This window comes from Astatotilapia calliptera, chromosome 19, assembly GCF_900246225.1.
Source record: "Astatotilapia calliptera chromosome 19, fAstCal1.2, whole genome shotgun sequence".
NCBI lineage: Eukaryota > Metazoa > Chordata > Actinopteri > Cichliformes > Cichlidae > Astatotilapia > Astatotilapia calliptera.
In genome coordinates this window covers 17,212,261-17,234,789 of record NC_039320.1, presented here as the reverse complement: position 1 = coordinate 17,234,789, position 22,529 = coordinate 17,212,261, and the positions used below count along the sequence as shown (strand labels likewise).

The following is a 22,529-nucleotide window of genomic DNA, read 5'->3' as shown; positions in this document are numbered from 1 at the left end:
ACAGCAAGAGACAGAGGAGGGGAGGAGTCAAGGTCAAAAACATAAGTGTAATATCAGAAATGATATTTGCACAGATTATTGCTGGCTATTCAATATGTTTGTTTACAAAGCTAAATACTTCAAGATTTCATTAGTTCCCTGCTTTCAATGTGCCCTTCCAATCTCGCTTATTATGTCAGCAGTGAAGCTTCTGGTTGCCATGGCTAACTCATACTAAAAAATAAAAACCCTTCTAATTCATTTTAACAGAGCGTGATGAGAAAGAAAAGGGGAAAGCAGAGCAGCGTAGGAGGAGTGCCCTGTAAATCTTCTACGTCCATTCTTAATTTTATATGCCTTGTTGCACACAAATACACAGTGTACAAGAAACTGTGATGCACCACTAACCACTTATACCACCTTTTTTTAAAAACACATTTAAAATATAGATGCCAGTGATCGCAAGGTACCCTCCCCACACACTGCTCCCCGAGAGCTGCACTGGTGGCTGCCCACTGCCTCACTGGGTGAATGGGTTAAATGCAGAAAAGTATTTTCCCTATGGGGACTAACACATACACATTCTTTCATTTAAATGAGCCACTCCTCATCCCTAAGTCTACAGCATAAACACTTGGGGAAAAAAAAGACAAATTAACCTTGAGTTTAGTTGCCAACTATGTTTAATACTCCAACTCCTATAACTTCATCGGGTGCATACAGACACATGCATAATATACCTAACTGCATCCAAGCGTGATTACAAAGAAAGAAAAATGTACATAAATATGCACAAACATTACTGTGGCAGTTAGAAAAGGGTAAACAAAACTGTGAAAGCTGTTTGCATTTGGTATGGCAGAGAGCGATCGCATACCTCTATGTTTGTTTATGTGTATGTGTGTCACAGAAGCTAACAGACCACAGCCTGCCAGTTAGGGACCCATCTGTCAGTTATGGTACCCATTCCAAGGGTGTCAAGGTGCCAGCTTGATACAGCCAACCCTTAATTCAAACACTGATAAGGGCCAACCAGAAGGATAAAGGAGGGAGCTAAACAAACTGACAGTTGGGCAGACGGGCTGGTGCGATGCATTACAGATACTCTTTGCTCTAGCTACTTGCAAAAATTCCCTCCTCCTGAACTTTTTTTGCCCCCAGATGTGTATTTGACTCCCTGTCCATGATTATTTTCCATCCTCTCCTCCTCAGTCTGCTAACACTATCTTTCCATTTCTCTTTTTATCGCTGCTGTCTGACCAGTCAATTCAATGAAGGCTTGATTGTTGGGGGCTGCATCCCTGCTGTGTCCAGCTCCACTCAACATGACTACTCCCAGGTACATCTAGTTACTGCACACAGAGGAAAAGGCACAGATCCCCACAAGTACCTTTAATGTTAAATGCACACACTCCCTCGGCTCCCCTCAGCTGCTCTGGTTTTGTCCTCCTAGTATTTGTGTGTTCTTCTCAATGATGTGCATATTTTTAACCTGGGTTCTAATTTGATCAATTGACTAGTTATAGGGTGAGAAGTCCTCTGAGGGCAACATCATAGTTTCAATCCCTTGTTACACATGAGGTTCCATAGATAAATGCAGACTATCGTTCTGTCTATTGCTGTCATAGAGACAGGATTAGTAGGTTAATTCGGTGTTCCACTTTTTGTTTATAAATGGGTAAATATAAGCTTCAAGTCCAAGATTTTAATGTGTTGTTTAAATAAGCTGGACTCAGCCCATTCCCTCAAGTAAACAATGATGATGGAGCAGTATAAACTGGTCCATGTATACTCCACCTGTGGTTCTTGTCCTCCATCTGTAGTGTGTAGACCATGTCATCAGCAAGCAGAGCACGTGTGTGGCTGGTGTTTTCGCCCCACTTGAGCTTCAGGCTTTGAGGGCCAGCCGCTGAGCATTCGAGTGGGGGCGGCGGTGGCGGGAGAGGGCGTGTCCTCACGATCAGTGGTAAACTGTTGGGACTGGAGCCAATGGCATTCACTGCCTGGATCTGCACACTAAAAATCATGGGAGAGAGCGAGAAAGAGATAGAATTTATTTGTTGAATATTGCACTGTAAAAATGTTTATTATTATTTTATTATTTATCATCTTATATTGATTGGATTTTTGTGGAAATGTCTCTAGAGATGAGAGCCAAACAAGCCAGCATTTAAATTTTACTTGAGCATGTGTGCACTGATTTAAGATCACAAGCCAAAGTACGTGACCGTGAAAGTGCTGTACCATGCAACCTTGAATGCTCTCCATGTATTTGCAGACCTATCTGTCCAATGCTGGACACTAATGTGGTATATTAGCTTTGACCTTGGATGTTTGTGGATCCTTTTGCCTGTTACCATTCTCCTACGTACTCTGCATGATAAGCCTTAAATTTGTCAGACTTCCTGGTCCACATTTTCCCTAAATGTGTACCAAGTTAGGTAACTGCTATCACTGCTACAGGGTGTTTTAGACTATTTGTGCTAAAGAGAGAACTTAAATACTACAATGTATTCCCTAAAACATAATTATAAAGATTATAAATGACAGAGAAACATCATTTTAAGCACATGCATTTGAACTCGTATGCCAAAAATATATGGACTCAACTGGACACAAAGACACACACAGCTGCTAATTAAAGAGAATTGGGAGAAATGGATTTCTGTTTTTCAAACTCCCCTGCCGCCTTTCTTCCAGGAAGCCCCCCCTCTGTTCTTCGCGGTTTTTCTGTCAGTGTCTGATCAGCTTATTAGCATCAATATCAGAGGTCCTCAGCTAGTTGGTATCCTTCTTCTGACATTTAACCACTGATTCTTTGTAACTGCAACCTTTCATTATAATTCATGCAGCTTAGGTAAACATTTTTGTGTTTGTGTCTGTGAGGTAAAGGGCAACATGTATCTATCCAGTGGATAATTAAGGATATGGATAAAAGATAATAAGAGATTGTGAACAACGTAAAGATAAGGCTTAGCTTTTGATGATAGGTGGGGCTACATTTAGATATGATGAGAGTGAACGTGAATGTTTATTTGTTAGCCCTGTGATGGACAGGCAACCTCTTCGTGTTGTACCTTAACAAACTTTCATCTTAGGCTCAGAACAGATGCAGTTTATTTATTTATTTTTAATTTATGATTTATTTTTTTTACACTGTCAAGAGAAAAAAACTAGGGGACAAGTAATTGAATAATCTTGAGACTATAATTTCACCAGTGCAAGAACCTCTGACTGGTAAATTATTTAAATCTCACCTCAATGACTCCAAGAAAATCACTAAAGTGAAAATACACATCTAATTTTAGAGGACAAATTGAACTCTCTCCTTTACTTGAAGTTAAGGTTGACATTGTTGATAATACAGAATGCACCTTCTTTGCACTGCAGCTTTACTTAATGTGTATTCTGTCATTGATGACTAGACCACAAGTATACACTTAAGGGTTTTCTTTGGGGTTTTCTTTTTACTTTAATATGGTTTTGTTATTTATTTGGGGCAAAGATGCAGGAAAGATTTTCAAATCTTGTATTTTGAAGGAAATATTTTAAACTCCATTGACAGAAAATGCAAGTCATCTTAAATCTATATAGATATTTAATTTACAAATATTTAATGTAACTATATTTAATGTTTTATAATTTAGCGTATTGTATTGTTGGCGGGAAAAAACTAAAAACGAATTTCTTTGTTTTAAAAAGCAAACATATGTTTCCTTTTTCATCGGTTTAGAACAAAAACTGAAGTCTAAATACTAATACATAACAATAGTGTGTTTAACCTCCAAGCTGCAAAAAAAATTGTACAAATGTGGGTGCGCACACACACAAACAGCCACAAAAACACACAAATGTTTACTGTGGTCCTTTACAAGGCCACACAGTCAAAGAATATCTGAAGTACAATTCCTGTCGTAAATAACAACCAGAATTATAGCTATTTGGACACACAAAAACTCCCACAGATTCTCTCAAATGCACACAAACACACGCACGGGCTCACACATGTTCTGTCTCACTGGCAGCCATTATGCAACAGAGCACAGTGACACCGGGTCAAAAACAACCTCAGAATGAAAACAATGGTGCGAGATCACCCTGCCTCTGCACATGTCACCTTACCTTGGATAACCTCTCCCTGTTTGTCTTTTTTAATTAGAATTCAAAGAACTTGCTGCACAATCATATGCATGCTCACAAACACAATTACAAGCAATCACAGACAAGCGGGATCACAACAACGCTGTGCATAAAGATGATTAAGGGGCTGTTTACTGCTACTTGAGTACATGTTTGAGATCCAAGCTCATGCAATCATCAAACATTTTACCCCTATTTAAATACAGAATGTGTATAAAAAAATAGATGTAGCCTGCTTGTCTGTATGAAAAGAAGCCAATGCAGAAGCTGTAAAACCTGCATTCTCCAAATGGCCAAAGGAGACAGATTGTGTAAAATGAGCTAATGAACCCGCTTCTTACACCCAATTTATGCTTCAGTGGGAAATTTACATCATAGCCTAAGACATAACTGTAAACCCCTCTGAACCCAATGCCGGAATCTCCAACATAACTTGATGTTGACCTCCCGACAAATCTAACTGTCCTCTATTCTCACTACTTTTCTGCTGTGATTTTTGAATTCATCAGTGATAAAATAGCAATCATCCCCCCAGTATAATAGATAATTATAGGATCACTATAACGAATTATAAATATTAGCAAATTCGTAGAAGGATATCAATGAAACTATTGGAACTGATGTGAGGGAAGGTACAAAGAAGTGGAAAAATTAGAGCGCCAAATATGTTTGCACCAGCATTTTATTTCTTTCTATGGGCTGGCACCGCATATGAAAAAATGGGACACAACCACACGGTAATTAACATGTAATGCACCACACACAAGCATAAATGCTTTGGTTTAGCTATCATTACCTGTATTCACTGTCTGGCTGCAGGCCTGTGACAAGGTGAGTTGTCCGTGAATCCACAGTGATGGTTTGGTCGTCCAGGGTGATGACGTAGGAGGTAATCTCGGCCCCGTTACAGTTTGGCTCCTCCCACTTCAGGTGGAGGCAGGTAGACGGGGAGTGGCCTGTCTCTGAGGAGGTCGGGAGATCCAGGGGGGTAAGGGATGATACCTGGTCAGGATTTGTAGCTGGGGTCTGGAAACTGCTCTGCTCACTATATGGACCAGCACCTGCCTGATTGACCGCCTGAGTGGGAGACACAGAAACACAGAGGGGGTGAGAGAGATTGAAGAGGGGGGGAAACTGCTGTGATTGATAGTGCTGAGATAGAGGATCCCGGTGATAGAACAGAGGTGAGGAGAGGGATAAAAAGAAAGGGATAAGTGAAGACTAAAACCAAGGCAGACAGATGATGGTTAACAATAAGAAGGGAAGAAGATAAATATGAAGGGATTTATTAATAAGCACAGGACAAAGAGCAAGACAACGTTAAATGGGAGGGACTGATATAGAAAACTGAATAGACAAGAAAACTAGCAGAAAGACATGAATTCAAATTAGTTTGAAAGAGCATTAATCCTTTACTTGTGCTGTCAAACACATTAATATTCAGCTCAAGTATCCACTATTAAATGCCTTTCAATCGCTCGTTGTAATAGTCACCTTCATTGCCTCTTACAGACTTCGAGAGGAGGAAGGAAGGACAAAATTGGTATTTTATATACATCTTGTCCATTCGGAAAGCTTGAACTAAAAATAAAAAATGTAGATAAATTGCTTCCTTCCATCCATTTTTGAGCCTTGTAATAGTTACATGTAAAAAGCAACATTCATGGATTAAATGTACTTAGCAAATCCAAGCAGATGAGCAGTGTTTGTTTTCTTGTAAAAATGCACTGTAGCCACTTTCCAAAAACAGCCAAGCACCATTCACGAGTAGATACCAAGGAGAAGGAATCTACAATGTGCACTTATATATAAATCCTTGACGGTTTATCTCAGCATTAAACTATCTAGATAACTCTGGGTCCAGCAAGAAAAGTTATACTTCAGTAGTTTCTCGGATTTATCCTCAGCTGTCAAATTCATTTTGCAGAGGCTAGAAAAACACATAGAAACTGATTTAACTTATCCTTACGTTGGCGTCCCCCCATTCAAAGCATTCTCATAAAACAAGTGCGTGTCAGGTTGTGCAGATTTGAAACACTGCTACAGAAGATGAACCAGTACAAGTTCATTCAGGTATAGAACGTATGGAGTCACACAGACTTCAACCAAGTCAGCGCCTCTGGTGTGATCCATTCCTGCAATCTTCTTAAGGTGTACAGATATGAACACACAGGCGTACACTTCTAGTGCACAGAGACAAAGAGAAATCACATACATGTAGAAAAGCAATTATTAGGATGGTAGGTTGACCTTGGATTGTCAACCTATTAACTATTAACCGATTATAAATAGTCCTATAGAGATGTGAGCCATAAAGCATGTTGTTATTGGATTCATAGCTTCAGAGGGTACAAGACAGAAAGGGAGTAAGGGAGAGAGTTAGACAAACAGAAGGAGAAGGAGAAAGACGGCACTTATTTATGCACCACATTGAGGGTCCGAATACAAACTGAATCAATGACCATTAATCTTTCCCTGGAGTCTGAGTGTTTGTGTTGCAGCATCTTGGTTTCATGTTTCCAGGCTGAATTTTTGTCGCGCTCACAATTCAGTTATTTCTTTTGTTTCTGGAAGTGCTTATGTTCCATAAACTAGTACGTTCTTCTTTTCTCATTGTCAGTTTAACTATGCATGGCTTCAACAAAAGTGAATGTTGTATGCCTGTCTATGTTCATCTAAATCCACTGTAGGGATATCTAGTAGTGTGTGCACTACCTGTAGCCTGCAGCAGTAATTTGTGGCAGGTGTCAAATCTGACAGTTCACACTGCGTGGCAGATCCGCAGTAGATGAGCTCCATGGGTTCATCTTCCCTCGCCCACTCCAAACGATATTCAGAGATGTCTGTACCCGAACCCTCAGGGCTCTGCAATAGAAACACAAAATCAGCTCAATGGAATTAACAGATACCTGAAAGTTAATGGATTCAGGTCTTGTTTTGCAAACCCAAAATGAAAAACAAGATTTTTTTTTTTCCATCTAAACTTAAGTCTATTGAGGTAGGTAAGTATTTGGACCCACATTTATTGTCATTTAACCTTGGTAAATCACCACAGCAGATTTGAAATCAAATGATCAAGATCTGATTAAAGTGCAGACTAAATTCAAAGGTTTTAACAAAAGTACAGCATTAACTGTTTAGAAATTAAAGCCATTATAACCATGCATAGTCTGATAGTTATACCATGGTTGCATAGTTACTGGCCAGGTGAGGCCTGTTCCTTAATTTTCCAATGACAAATTAGGTATATAAATCAAAAGTGTGCAACCTTCATTTGGTATATTTTCAGTGGAATATGTGGAGTATGGGGACCAAAAAATGATGAATGTGACTATTAGTCTGAAAAACAAAAAAAGATACCCTTTAAAGTGATAGGAAAAAAACTTTAGGAGTGGCCAAATCAGCAAGCTGGTATATTCTTAAGAAGGAATGAGCCTGCTAAGCAACACCAAAAGGCCCAAAAGATGACTTTACTACTTTTTTTTATTTTAAACAGTAAAAGGGAGCTAGAGCTCTTTAGCAGTGTTAAAAAATGTGGCCTGTCTTTTTATATTTGCTTGTCTGTTTTTTGTTCCTTCCATACACTGTTTATTTCCTTTGATAAATGCAGCTGTGTTTTTGGTTTGCCTCACCTCCCAGTTGAGTGTTACACAAGTGTTACTGGTGAGTGTGATTATGGGAACTCCACACTGCGCAGGAGGACCCGCTGCAGTCGTCACCTCTGTAGGCTCAGAGTATGGTCCGTACTAAGGGAGACACAGATCGATTGACACAAAATAAATGAGAAAGTTGAATCATTTAGACAGTAAAAAGTTTACAAAAGCTGAAAATCAAATTCTAATCCCAAACTGAAAAGCTGTGAAATATAGACACAGTCATCTTGTTCAATAAGCAACAGTGCTGAGGTTTTGGCGCCATCTAATTCACTTTCAGGTGACCGGATAATCAAAACAATCAAATCTTATAATATTAAGTTAATTTTCTAGGGGACACTGATCCAACTACTCAGTGTCTGTGTCTACACCTACGGTTTTAAGTTGAATTTTCTGCTTGTTGCTTAATATTGGATGTGTATTAAGAGCTCCCAAGTTTGTGTGCTCAATATGCAGAGCAAATTTCAAAGCCATAAGTAAACAAATGCTATTTAATTCAATATTTCATGCTTAGCTGTTATAAAACATCCCTTCTTTTATAGGCTGACCTATTAAAGTGGCTGGATCAAGCTTCAAAAGGTTTCAGCTACGCTTTTCTGTTGTTCTTTAATAAGTTTTATGGTCTAGCCTGGTGAATTACCAGATCGTCATGGCTTTCATTTATTTATTTTCATTTTTATTATTGATCACACTCTTGCTTTGAAAAGCCAGACAGTTTCTTACCACAGCCTCATTGGCAGCCCTCAGTCTGAAGCTATATGTTGCACCAGGAAGCAAACTAGCGACAGTGCACTGTAGCTCCGAGCCATGATACACCTCCGTTGGCTTGGCGTCTCCCTCACTCATCTCCAGACTGTACACACACTCCTCACACACTCCCTCAGGGGAGTCTAAGAAGATCAAATAAGAGAGAGCGATAAGAAGAAACATTTACAGTGAAACTAACCACAATACATGAATTGTGATGAAAATACACAATACATATGTCACGATATCTTGTTACACATAAATTCTTAATGATGTATTCAGTATTTCACAAGCTTTTTATACTGCTTACAGATTAATACACAGGGAATATTTTGAATACTTTCTAGGGGTTTTTCCCCATAAACCTGGTGCTATTCTCTGCTTGCAGAAAGACAAAAGTAATAAATAATGGTGACAGTGGGGAAAACCCTCCAATACTTTATGTTTGACCTTCAGCTCGAGCCAGTAATTGCAGCTGCAGCAGTGCCTGAATGTGAGCTGATTAGAGACATGACCAGCTGTATTAAACTGGTAAAAGAAAGAACTTCCTCAGCATGGCAGGCTGGAAGACCTTTTCCTGCCAAGAGATAACAGTACTAATCTACAATAATAGGCTGACATTAGGAGAGTTAAGTCAAATATGAGGCTAGGTTAGGCATTTAATGAGCTAAATTAGGGCTCAATTAGGCTGAAACGTGGTTGACTCGGCTTACATTAGAATTGGCCAGGGAAACATATTAAACGGCCAGAAGGTGATTTAGCTGCCTTATACGAAAATAATTCGAATATATTCTAGTAAATAAAAGTAAACAGGGTGCGTGTATGCCTGAACTCACCCCATTCTAACTGCACCTCCTTGTGTTTGGCTTTACCGACAATCCTTGGCGGCTGGCAGGGCCCTGGTGGGACACTTAATGTACGGACTGGAACACTACCAGTGCACTTAAAGAGCAAAAAATAAAAGGTACAAAAGACAATTACAGATAGGCTTAATTATTGGTGTACATGTATAATTTTAGGAAAGATTACTGAAAAGATTGTTTGACAACAACAACTATATTTTTCAGTGCAAAATATCTTTTGAAATTCCCATCATATTTAGTGAGCGGGTACTTCATGTCCCTTGGTACCTATGGAGTTGAATGAACAAAAAGTTTGTGGAGTTCCTCAGGGCTTTATTCTTGGACCTCTCCTATCAAACAGACTTTTTTTTTTTTAACTTAGATTATAGAATATTGCTATTTTTGTATTATTGTTATGCAGATGACATACAACTGTACATATTAGTGTAACCTCAGACTGACAGTTTACAACACTCACTCAAAAAAATTGACTACAATTTATTATTGGACGTGCAAAAACACACAACTGAACTTAGATGGGCCTGAAACTGCCCCCATTGCCTTAAAGAAAAAAGAAACATATGTATGTATATATATGTATGTGTGTGTGTGTATTGCTGAAATTTGTGTATGCATGCATGTATGTGAATCTTACTGGGCTGTGTCCTCCGGTGGTGATACTACACACACGTAGGTGATAAACGGTCCCTGGTCTCAGTCGCTCACACACACACTGTGTTGCCGGACCACTGTACGCTACTTCCCATTGGTTTGCTGCACACACACACACACACACAAAACAAGGAATTACACTAAAGCACATACACATAATCAGCTGCTGTTTTGTACGTATTTCTGCAGTTTCCAGAAACAGAATCCCACTGACAACGCTTTGTTTCTGTTCTGCTGTTGATGGATTGCGTATGCCTGTGAAATATAATACTCTCCCTGTGAAGCAGCACTATGCCGTGCAAATATAGGCCTTGTTTACATCACAGCGTAAATTTCCTAGCAGAAGTGTATTGTGTTTCTGTAATGCATAATACTATGTTATCTCTACAGACTGAATGTACCTAAAAGTGAAGTTTGAATAAACCTAATATGGCAGAGTCATTCGTTTCAATGACCACATCTTTTTAAGAAGAAAAAGGTTTTAAAAAGCCTGTCTTGATATCACAGGACAGTGTAAATACAAGCTAGATAAAATCATCCAGATGACTTTTTAGGTCGATTCTATTGACAAAAGAACAAAGGCTTTTGATATTCTCTTCTTCTGTACACTGACACTCAACAGCAATCTTTTACTATAGATTGAAAGGAACTAGACAAGATTAGGTTTCCTGTAGGGCAGGTGTGAGCAACGCTGTGTGCTTCAATATCTTAATTTGATGCTAAGAAAGACTCAATTATGGCTTCTATTTTTTTTAGGCTGGTAGTTGAGAAAAGTTAAACAGCACACGAAGAGAAAAAGGTCTGTCCTAAGATGCTGGAAAATCTTTCATGGTATGTTTGAATAGATACAGTGACAGACAGATATAACACAGGTACCTTCAGAACATCCCTCTGAGATGATCTCAAGCAGGTACGTAAGAGCTTCAGATCCCCCATTGTCCATTGGAGGATCTGTCAAAACAATTGATGAACTGATTTTAGTTTGGAATATTATTGCACATAAACAATATTCCAATTCGCAGGAGACAACATGTAGAAAATAATTGTTATTATTTTAGTTACTTTAGTTAGCTAAATTATTTTCTCTGGGACATTAATATCAATACCAAAAAAATCTATCTGTTGCAGTCTTATGTATCTTTGCAATTCTTCTGAAAGTGTGAAACACACTAACAGCAAACAGTGTCAGGATTCAGTTTGATCTGGATCAAGTCAACTTGCACACATGTAGTCTTGGCTTGGATAATGCTGAAAAGTCTGTACCAAATCAATTTTGTATGAAAGCATCTCAATGAGTATCTGTATGTATATGATATGATATATGCGCATGGATGTGTGCCTCTTTACCCCATGTGACAGTAAATCCATAGGGTGTTGCCTCTGTGACACAGGGTGCAGATGGAGGGCCCGGTTTGTCTGGATTGGTGGTGCAAACCAAAACTTCACTTGGACTGCTCTTTCCCTCCATGTTTGATGCTATGAGCTGCAGGAAGAGAGGTGGACAGAAGGGACAATTAGAGACACAGAGCACGTAACAAAGGTAAAAAGACAAAGAGTGTAGTGGGAGATCAGAAATCGAGAATAGGTTGATAGAAAGGCCTAAATTAGGCTCAGTGATTGAACAGGCGACTGCATGCTGCAAGGCCAAACTGTACTAGCCTGGGTTCAATTCCAACCCAAGGCCCTTTGCTGCACATCATCACTGCTCCCATTCTCCCTGCTTTCCTTTCTCTTTTTACTTAAATTTGTCTAATACTAGTCAGAAAAATCCAAAAAGTAGATAAAGGATGAAACGAAGGGGAAGAGAAAAAGAGGAAAGAAGAAAAGGCGAAAAGAATATAGACAGAGTGGAAAACTGAGAAAAGAGCCACAGCAAGCCAAGCAGAGACACACAAAAGAATTTCTGAAAACTTAAATCAATTGTTGTGATAAATAGGAGCCATTAGTCTCTGCCCCTTCACGTGTTGTTGTTTTGGCTTCTCTGCCTTCTTCTCTTTTCTATTATCTAATTCTGTCGCTACATCCAATAGATAATTTTGCTTTGTTACATTATGTCTACACCAGATGGATAGCACAGGGACAGCAGAAAGACTTGATTCTTTGTGTGTATTCATGTGTTTTGTGTTTTCGAAGATGCAAAGCTTTATCAAACAATGTGCATGAGGCAAGGTAGAAAAACCCAAAATAAACACAAACTCACCTGGTGAGGTACGCGCAAGAGGATTTTGATAGATTTGTACAATGTCCTCAAATTATGAACAGGCACAAAAACCACAGCTGAATGTTGTGTACTTGACAAATGGTTAGTGATTTGCAGTGTTAGACAACTCGTTAAACTATAGCCAAAATGACATATTTTGCATATTCTCTCTTAGTAAAAAAGCTTCTGATTTTCAACAAGTGGGACACAAGTGCAGAAACCAAAACACAAATGCTTACCCTGAATTTATACTGTGTACTCCTCTTCAGGCCTTGTACAGTACAGCTCAAGTTTTCTCCAGTGTACTTTGGATGAAAGTCTGTTCCCTGTGGGAGGTACAGTGTTTGATTCTCTCAGGGTGCATTAGGATCGGCATAAATTATTGAGTTTATGGATGCAATAAATGCTGACTTTTAGCTCACATTTTATTGTATATAGATATATATATGGATACAGTAGAAAGAGAGCAGAGAACCTGTGGGAACATATAGTGTGGTTTATATGTACAGTACTGTGCAAAGGTTTTAGGCAGGTGTGGAAAAATGTTGTAGAAAATGCTGTAAACAAAGAATGCTGTACATCGGGGGTCCCCAATCCCAGTCCACGAGGGCCGGTGTCCCTGCAGGTTTTAGATCTCACCCTGGGTCAACACACCTGAATCACATGATTAGTTCATTACCAGGCCTCTGGAGAACTTCGAGACATGTTGAGAAGGTAATTTATCCATTTAAATCAGCTGTGATGGATCAAGGACACATCTAAAACCTGCAGGGATACCGGCCCTCGTGGACTGGGATCGGGGGCCCCTGCTGTACATGCTCAGAGTAGTACAACACACCCTGATGCTGATTTATAAAACTCGTAAACTGGGCACAAACTAACAAACAGACAAAAGATGTTCTAGAGTCTTTGAGGTCTATTTTTAATGTAAAGAAAAATAAAAGTTACAAATGTTTTTGTACATGGACGGTACTCACGCTGTTGTCCTCCTGGATCTCAAGTGTGTATTTGAGCTGCTCCACATTGGGACTGCCCTCAGGACGCCCCCACTCCAGGGTCACCCAGGACACCCCTGCCCTGACAAGCCGTGGTGCCAGAGGCAGAGCAGGCAGGGTGCCCATGGTGATATACACCACCTCTGAACTGAAGCCACTGCCGAAAAAGAAATTTCCATTTTAAGCTTTCCTTCAAAACGCTGAAGAAATGATTGCCATGGGTTTCAATTTCAGCTGAGATGGAGGCATGAATATTTTTCAAAGTGAAAGGTGGAGAAAAATCAGCGAAAATGAAAAGGACACTGACAGAAGTGCATTGGTGATTAATCACAGAGGTGCGTGGCGTTGGGAGTGAAGACGTTATATGAGTTCCGAAGAGGATGTTAAACAGAGAAAAAAGGAGCGCATAGGGAGGATGGATGATTTGTAGTGGGGGGAAAAATATTCAAGTTAGAATAAAAGCAAGTAACCCAGCTTCAAATCTGCCAAACTGAAGGATGCATTAAAGCTGTTTTGAGTTCGTTCACAGAGCTAATATCTCCTCCCTCACTCTCAGTCCCCTCTATGACCTCTCTGCTCCCTTTCACCCTAATAACTGCAGGCGAGATGGTCCACGCTATAATGACAAGAGGAGGCAAGAGAAGAGTGGAAATAGAGGGAAATGGGAAAAGAGGAAGTCTATTCTTCTGTATGTAACTGATGTTACATGGAGAATAGCAGTTCGGTGCTTGCCTGCTGCCATAGTGGTATACAATGAAGAACAACAACAAAAAAACATGCAATATGCCTCCCATGACACTGTATTCATGCAGGTGTGCGTATATAAAACGTATATATACACATTCAATAACAGAACTTTACCTTCTGCCTATGTCGTTGTGTGCAGCCAACCTGAATGTGTAGTCACAGGCGGGGTAGAGTCGTGTGACCTTATGGTGCCTCTGGTTCCCAAAGTAACATTGTCTGAAAACGCTGTTCTTCTTTCCCTGCAGAGAAGACGTATACAGAAAAGACATAAAGACAAGAACGGACATTAGGATTGATAAGCTCACCTACAACAAAATGTTAAATGTGAAGAAAAAAATAGCACGACAAAGTAAAGAAGTATAAATAGAAGATGGGAAGAAAAGCCAGACATTCATTGCAAGAGCATAATTCACAGTTTTATTCCATCTTGTCTGAAGAGCCCAATGTTGACATGTGTTTAGGGACACTGGTGATAGGTGTAAGTGCTGCTTTGAGGTAAGGGTAGAGCATGACAGATGACAGACTTACCTCATCCCACTCGAGCAGGTAGTTTGTAATTTTGGATCCGTTGTCACCCGGGGGCTATGGGTGACAGTGAAATGGACCGAGGGAAGCAGAGAAGAGAGAAGAGAGAGATTGAGAGATTAGCTAAGGATAAAAGACTCTGACAATGAGACAGACAGAATACCGGCTGTGTTTTTATGATTGGCCTTATATCCTGTCTGGGTGACTGATGTTACTCTTTATGAATGACAGTGTGCAAGGATATAAAAAAATACTAAAATAACAGGTCAGAGAGGACACAGGGGTGCATTCTAACAGAGTTGTGCAACTACTTGTCGGTGCTGCACGGCTGATGCACTCAAACTATTAACGCATCGGAGTTGTAATATATTTAATTTAAAATATCATTAAATGTGTCACAATGACAAATCACTGTGATGTTTCTTGGGAGTGAAAATACTTCATGGAGGAGTATCTGGACAAGAAGATGTCAGTAGCTGTACCTTCCACTGTAGGGTGAGGCTGGTCTTGGCACGATTTGTGAGTTTTGGTGATGACGGGACATCAGGGACCGTGGATTCTGTGGTAAACGAGCCGGCCTCTGAACACGAGCCTCGAACCAAATTGTACATTGCCGACACCCTGATGCAGAAAGACAAACGAAACAAACAGTTAAAGGATGTTTTTATCCAACATTTCAGGGATTCCTGGACCCCCATACGCTGCAACACACAAGTAGTTAATATTAAAAGGATTGAGGCCTTACCGTACGTGGTAGTCTGTAGCTGGCCTGAGATCTTTCAGATGATACTCCAATTCTTCACCACTGAAACACAGACAAGACATACAAAGTCACCAGTGTCCTTTGGATGACCTTAAGGATTAAATTTGGACGCTGTATTTTTTCCCCCCAACTTCTAAGTTTCCTACCTGTATATGAGGCGATATTTCCCATCTCTTCCCTTATCTGAGAGAGATACCTCATAGGAGCAAGACACAGGTATCCCGTTACTATGCCTGTTCACCAGCCCTGCTGGGGGGGCCCAGGACAGCCGTGCAGTCCGTGCCTGAATATTGGAAACCTTCAGGACACAAAGGAATACACATAGTTATAGCCGCATTGCTAGTGAAGTCAATAACAGGTAGTTAAAAGCCACTGTACAAATGACTGTTGGATTTGCATACAATGTTACCAATAGTAGTCATTTTTAAATATTTTAAACCACAACATCTTGTGGTTTAAATGCCTGTTTGAAAAAAAGCTGAATCCATCCATCCAGGTGAATTTATGCTGTTTATATAACTCTATGTGTACATTTGCAACAGACTACTGCATTCATCATAAACGCTTTAAGTTATAGGACATCGAACATGCATCATGCATCGGCACTGAAAAAATAGACAGTGTCACAAGGAAACCTCCGAATTGTATTACTTCTCATTCTCAACTATAATAAACTTGATCAGTTTATAAGTTATCTGAGGTTTTAAGCATAGATAAATCACTACTACTGGACATCAATCAAAAATCTATTTCATGTATTTCTCAGCATCTCCATCTGTAGTTATACTAAATATCCTCTTTGTATCATCACTCAGTTGTCACAGTCTCAAGCCGCGGCGTAAACTCAAAGATGTTAAATGGGCACAGCATGCTGACCAAACTGTTTTAACTTGGAATGAGCAGTTCCTCTCTAGTAAACCATGTCTGCACGGAAGCAGCTCATTCATTCAATCACATTCCCCTCAGGGAAGGAAAAAAGCTATTACAGAGTGTGCAGCTTGGGTGAGCAGATGCTGCCCTCAGGTGGCCAGCATTAGCACAGCGTAAATTATAATTACTCTCCCTGCTGCTCAAGCCCCCCAAAAAACATTGAAAATGAGGAATGTGCTGCATATACAAGTCAGTATAGATATTATTCTAAACGTAAGCATTTCATTTTCATGTGACTCAAAGAGACCAAATAAACATACGGAAAAGTCATCACTGCTTAAGCCAGCTGTGACTGCATCGGACAGGGAAGTGATTGATGAGAGCGGTTTGAATGTGTGTGTGCGTGCAGTTGTGGGAAGAGGTATGCCAACCTGTGGTTTTTCGATTGCAGACAGCATGTCTTGAACACGCTTCCCCTCTGAATCATGATCTGAGGAGAAAGACAGACAAAAAAAGACAGTAATTATCAAGAATGACATAATAAATATTCCATCATAAAAGAGAGGCTCTGTGTATAAACTGGGGTGAGAATTCCCAAGGGCATTTTCCCCCACATGTCAGGCCATAATTACAATCTATGAAAACTGTTTCTACCTTTCTTAATGTGAGTTTGATTGCCAGTGAAAATTCTAACTTTCAAATCACATCCACATTGGCTGCATGGCTGAAAATGAGACAATGAGAACATTTTCAGCTCCCAGATGTTACCGGTACTGTCAAATGTAGAAATCGAGGGCTCATTATTACACAAGGTCGGCCAAGGTTTGCGTTTAAACGGGGGAATTAAGGTTGAAAATGTCACCAAAAAGCATTTGCATTCCCTAATCAACTGTAATGTTTTCTGTGGCATTTTCAGTCCAGCAAATAATTCAACCATCTGTGGAAAAATGAAACAAAAATAGCCCAAAATAAAATAAAAAACCCCCATCAATTCTTTAGAAATTCTGTTGCCAAATGGTGTGTGATGCAACACTTGTTTTCTTCAGTAAGTGCCTATTTCATCTCATCAAGTCGTTACACAGCTGTTGGGGAGGAGGAGAGGAAAAACCTAAATGCATTCCACAGAAAGAATTACTCATAAATTTCTGACCTATGAAACAATATGGGGATCACCAAAACAAACAAATAAATAAATAAATAAACATGACTCATATTCCACAATGGCTACTCTGCTTTGTACATAAAAACTGATGATTGTTTTCAGATTAAACAGTTCATATAAATAATAATTCTAATCATTATGATGCACCATTTTCACATCAACTATATCTACATCTGTGAGTAATTGTTCCCAGGAAGGTCTGACATCAGTTTGGCTGTTGTTGCAGCCCAGTTTGTTGACTTTATTGCGCGACTTCTACTGAATACATGTGTATATGATGACTGTGTTTCGTGCATTCTTTAAAACGCAGTTAAGCAGATTTAGCTTGGAAGTGACATGTGATATTCATATGAAAAGTAATTCTGAAGCTTAGAATTAGACATTTCACATGTAGCTATTTTGACAATCAATTATTCATTCAATCGTTTATTAAGCAAAAATCACAAAAGCACATTTCCCATTTATTAGAACTGAGATTTTGCAGTTTTTCATCTATTACAAATCAAAGTTTCGATTTTGACCTAGAATATGAAGCTGTCTCTAACAGATAGCGGGAAACATTTTTCAATGACTCCTTTCATTTCTCAAATATAATCTGTTCAAAATAATTATAATGAGAATATTTGTAACCCACATGAAGATAAAGGCTACTTAGAAAGCATTTCAGGGTGGGAGTGGAGCTGTTGTTTTTACTGTCCCTTCTGAGTGTGTCACTGGTTCTGCACAGCCTCTTTGAAAGTGAGCAGCATAAACACATGCATATAAAAACTGGTCCACCGACACATGTAAAGGTGATTTAGTAGACGCTCGAGGTTGTTATGAGGGTGAGCGCAAGTGAATGTGTGCGCACACGTGTGGGAACTTCCCACTCCCCCACCGCTGCCGCCCACCCCCACCCCGTGTGATCCCCGAAGTTGAGGTTTTTCCTGATTGAAGGGAATCTGTTTTCTCCATTTCAGTGTGACCACTCGAGATCACACAGGATGTCTCTATGAATCTTTGCGTGAAGGTAAGCAACAGCTAGACCTGCATGAAACCAAGATTGATTGATGCTCGTGCTACAGGAGCGAGGAAACTGTCAAACATGCAAGCATGCGTGCATGCACGTGAATGGAGACCTTACACACAAGCGCAGTATATTTGTGTAAAACGCAGTTTGGGTTTCAAAGATCGATGTATATTTGGCACAAATGATGGAGTGTGCATGTGTGTGTGTGCATGTATGTCGGTTCCTCTGACGGGTTATGGAGGAGAGCGCCTTAATGTGCCTGGGGTACACTTATGAGTCATGGCAACAGTGATGTCATGGAAGCACAACCTCTACTTGCCCTCCCTGTGTGTGAGAAAAAAAGGGCAAGAGCAAAAGAGAGACTGTGTGTGTGCGTCTCAGTATTAGGTCACAGGAGATTGCTGATGGGCAGTGGGGGGGAAGTTTAAGCTACTGTTTGTACATGTGTGTGTTGGGGCTGGCAGCACGGATAGAGTTCAACAGATGCACTGCTAGACACATTAGCTCATTAGTGCTCTTTTCTCTCCTTTTTTTATACATACACTTATCTTTCCATTCTTCCATTGGGACAAAACCGAACTTTTTCTCTTTTATGGAATTACAGCACAGCTCCAGACATGAAGAGCTCCATCAAACAGGCTGACCCAGCTTATCGGATCAGCCGTTGAGTGAAAAAAAGACAGGAGTATGGCCTGCTCAGTGATTTTGCCCCACATTTACAGTACTGGTCTCATGTAACCAAGAGCATAAAGTTAAGAGGTGGTCTCAACAAATTCAACTTCTGACATAAGAAGAGAACTTATTTAATATTTCAGAAGACGTGTAATAACGTTTGAAAAACACTACTTCTTTACCTCACCACTGAGTGTTATGACTGGCGGTCGTTGGCGAGTCCATCTGGTTAAGTGTTTAATACCGAGATGAACCAGGAGATGATGCTGACAGCTGAAATCTGAAACGGAACCTCTACTCGGTGTTACTCCACACCCTCCTGTGTCCTTACTGTTCCTCTCTCTTCTGTTTTTGGCGCTGCCCACGCACCATAACTTCCTATTCTCGTCTGACCTCACATCCCGTCTGTGTCTGACCGACTGTGTTTGATTACCGAGAACAGTCAGACGGAGCACAACAGACAGCAGGAAGAAGAGGAATAAGGGAAAATGATGGGGGGAGGGGACCAGGCGACGGGCAGATTTTATAGGAAGAAAGAGAGACACTAAAAGACAGAGTGCAAAGAGAGGGGAAAGGATGGGAAAGATGAGTCTGGGTAAGAGATTAGGTATAAAAACACAAGGAAATTGAGAGACAAAGAGCAAGCCAGGGATCAACGGAGAGGAGGACAAAGGGGGGATGAAAGTGGAAAGAGGGAAAAAGGATTAGGATGATGTCAGGAAAGGATTACAGAAACTTTACTGACATCATCAGTAGGTGCAGAGCAGATGCACACCATTGATCTCAACAGCCGGATAAATAAAGTAATGACTCACTTACAAATCCAGGTTGGCTTTTCCTAAAAGTTACAAAAATACAGCAGAAGTATATAGTGTATGTACATATTTTTATTTTGTTATAACAGCGCTCTGTAGTGGTATGAGACATTCTACAGAAGCAATGATAATGTAGGTATGTTATTAAAATAACTAACTGTGATCATCGCTTGGATTTCTTTTGTTTGTTTGTTTGTTTGTTTGTTTGTTTTTGGTCCAATCTGAATATTTTTCCCCTTTATTAATAAGAATAGTAAAAAACAAAGAAACAGTTGAATCATTAATAGCATCATTTTTGCCTGTGAAGCAGACAAAAGGCATTGACAGTTTCTTCCAGATGCTAGCAATATGCCTCCTAGGGAGATTAATAACCACTCGCATACCTTCTTCTCATGGTGCAACATGCCTTTCTGGCACAACAGCAACTGCAAACTACTAGGACCGATGGAGACCTGGAGTAAATTAATGTAATAAACAGGGAACTATTTTAGCTTAAAACTTCCGTTAAGTCATAAACGTAGGAGAGAAGACAGTCATGCTAAGAAAGTGACCACCAGAATTCCCACCTGGTGGTAATGGCCTTGGTTAGTCTCATCATTTTATTCTGACTAACAAAACCTCAGATTAGTCTAAGCACTTCCCACTATATAATTTGAAGCTTCATGACTGGATGTTTCTTTCTTAAATATATTGAAGTCGACTTAAAAGCAAAGAGTAAGCTTGACTCTCTTCATTCCTGTCTTTGCGCTGTAAATTGTACCGCTTTCTCCCTCCCTGTTTACAGCATTTTCCTAAATGTTTAAATGTTACACATCCAGAGACTTCAAAATTAGTTATGTCACTTGCAAAGAGCGTTTCAGTAAAATGTGAGTCACTTTGACATTCAGGAGACTGCATTCCTCCTGCATGATGGCCTATGGCTCGTAGACACAGTCTGTCTGCACTGGGACAGAAAAAGACCTTTAAGGCCTGGAGAAAAAAAATGTGAAAAATGTGGCAACGGCCGCTCACTCAGCCCCCGCTCCACACACGTACTGGGCCACAGGGTGCGTGTGGTGTGTCGCTCAAAAGGAACAAAGTGAGCTATGATACCCATCTTTAGAAGCCTCTAATCAGAGAGAACAAAGCAAAGTGATGGACGCTCAATCTGTAGCAGGGAGAGGTGTGGAGATCAGAGAAAGACCAGAAGGGAAGGAGTGGGTTCAGAAGTGAGAGCGGAGAGGAAAGAGGCAAATAGAGGTAGAGAGGGGCATAGACCTCAGATTCCACACTATTATCATCTACTGCATAGCAAGCATTCCATCTGTTCAACAGCTGGGCTACACACACTAGCGCACAAACACACACACACACACACACACACACACACACACACACACACACACACACAAAGTGAAGAAGTTGTTGGGACATGCCTGAATTTATGGTTGTCATGGTGAAGGTTTGGTTCTCATGGCCAGAGCCGTTATGGTTTATAAAAGGGATTAGAAAAGGACAGACGGACAGAGGGACTGGTCCAGAGTAACGTGGAAAAGTTGGAGAGTAAAAAAGAAAAAGGCAGCAAATAAGGTGAGTGGAAAGTAAAGAAGCAAGAAGTATATTCAAGAATCAAATATCAAAACACAGATGAAGTGACACTTGCAAATAAGAATCTTGATTATGACTCACTTTCTCTTGTAACCTGCTTAATGGACTTCACAAAAATAAGAATAGGGTAAGGGGTCATCCTGGGGAAGAATTTGGTTACTACTGCTGGATGTCTGCATACGCAACCTAATCTCTTGGTCATTAATAACCGTTTAGAAAGAGTGCATGTAAATGATAAAGACTATGCAAAATGAAGGGTAAGCTACCAGACCATAAAAATAATATATAAAAGCTCATGTGTTGCAAATATTGGAATACAAAGGCCTTCTTATACTCTTATACTCAAAATCACATTTTTTGACTCCCTTTCCTAACCTGTTATCTTTTAATATGCATGCATGCATGCCAATGTAGACACAGAGACCTTTTCCACTGCAACCCTCTCACTAAGGAAGAAAATGAACACTTCAACTGCCAGCTGACACAAAAAAGTCTATCCACGTTTTCATACCATTTGCACATGCATGCACATGTGTTTATAAAAGAATGTACGTGCTGTGAGTGACAAAGCAACCTGGCTAAGCAGTGAGGGATTATGGGGGATGCGTTTCTCAGAACCCTGACCCCATTTGACCCTGCTCAGCCAAAAAAAAAAAAAGTTTGAGGGAGTGAGTGCAGACTGGCAGACAGCGGGAGGGAATTACACAATCCACAGATAGCAGGGCTGGTTAAAAACAGGAACAGCGACAAAAAGGCAAACAACAAAGTGGTAGATAGTTGGAGACTAATCAATGCAATGTCTCCTTTACTGCAAAGGCAAATTAAAAATAAATACCTCAATTTAAATTTAAATGCCTTAGGCTGTTGTTAAGCTGTTCTTAGTAATGACAGAAATTGTCTTTACCCACTGTGCATACTGTGCATGCATTTGATGGCACCAGTAAGTACATTAATAAGCAAGGTGATAGCTGTCCATGCTCCAATATCAGTCATTTGTATAGTTTTACTTAAATCTGATGGTTTTTTGTGACTCATTTCCCAAAAGCAATTTGTGTAAACAAACTGGCAACATCCATTAAAAAAACAAAAACAACAACAACTCACTAAATCCCAGTTTATTTGTGAGTTACTGGAGGTTTCATGTGTGTGAA

At 40.0% G+C, this 22,529-nt stretch overlaps 1 protein-coding gene across 2 annotated transcripts in view; it reads right to left on the bottom strand.

The window, feature by feature from the left end:
* The window catches only part of fndc3ba (fibronectin type III domain containing 3Ba), an 86,712-nt gene that overhangs the window by 10,610 nt on the left and 53,573 nt on the right, over window positions 1-22,529 (bottom strand). For both annotated transcript variants that reach the window (XM_026152459.1, XM_026152460.1), the window contains 17 exons: window positions 16,565-16,623; window positions 15,410-15,561; window positions 15,246-15,305; window positions 14,983-15,121; window positions 14,504-14,557; window positions 14,090-14,214; window positions 13,211-13,385; window positions 12,473-12,559; window positions 11,381-11,516; window positions 10,910-10,984; window positions 10,017-10,135; window positions 9,356-9,461; window positions 8,496-8,662; window positions 7,752-7,865; window positions 6,835-6,984; window positions 4,916-5,196; window positions 1,777-1,995 (listed from right to left, as the gene is read on the bottom strand). In XM_026152459.1, the coding sequence (XP_026008244.1) occupies window positions 1,777-1,995; window positions 4,916-5,196; window positions 6,835-6,984; window positions 7,752-7,865; window positions 8,496-8,662; window positions 9,356-9,461; window positions 10,017-10,135; window positions 10,910-10,984; window positions 11,381-11,516; window positions 12,473-12,559; window positions 13,211-13,385; window positions 14,090-14,214; window positions 14,504-14,557; window positions 14,983-15,121; window positions 15,246-15,305; window positions 15,410-15,561; window positions 16,565-16,623 (2,218 nt within the window). The remainder of the gene's footprint in view (window positions 1-1,776; window positions 1,996-4,915; window positions 5,197-6,834; window positions 6,985-7,751; window positions 7,866-8,495; window positions 8,663-9,355; window positions 9,462-10,016; window positions 10,136-10,909; window positions 10,985-11,380; window positions 11,517-12,472; window positions 12,560-13,210; window positions 13,386-14,089; window positions 14,215-14,503; window positions 14,558-14,982; window positions 15,122-15,245; window positions 15,306-15,409; window positions 15,562-16,564; window positions 16,624-22,529) is intronic.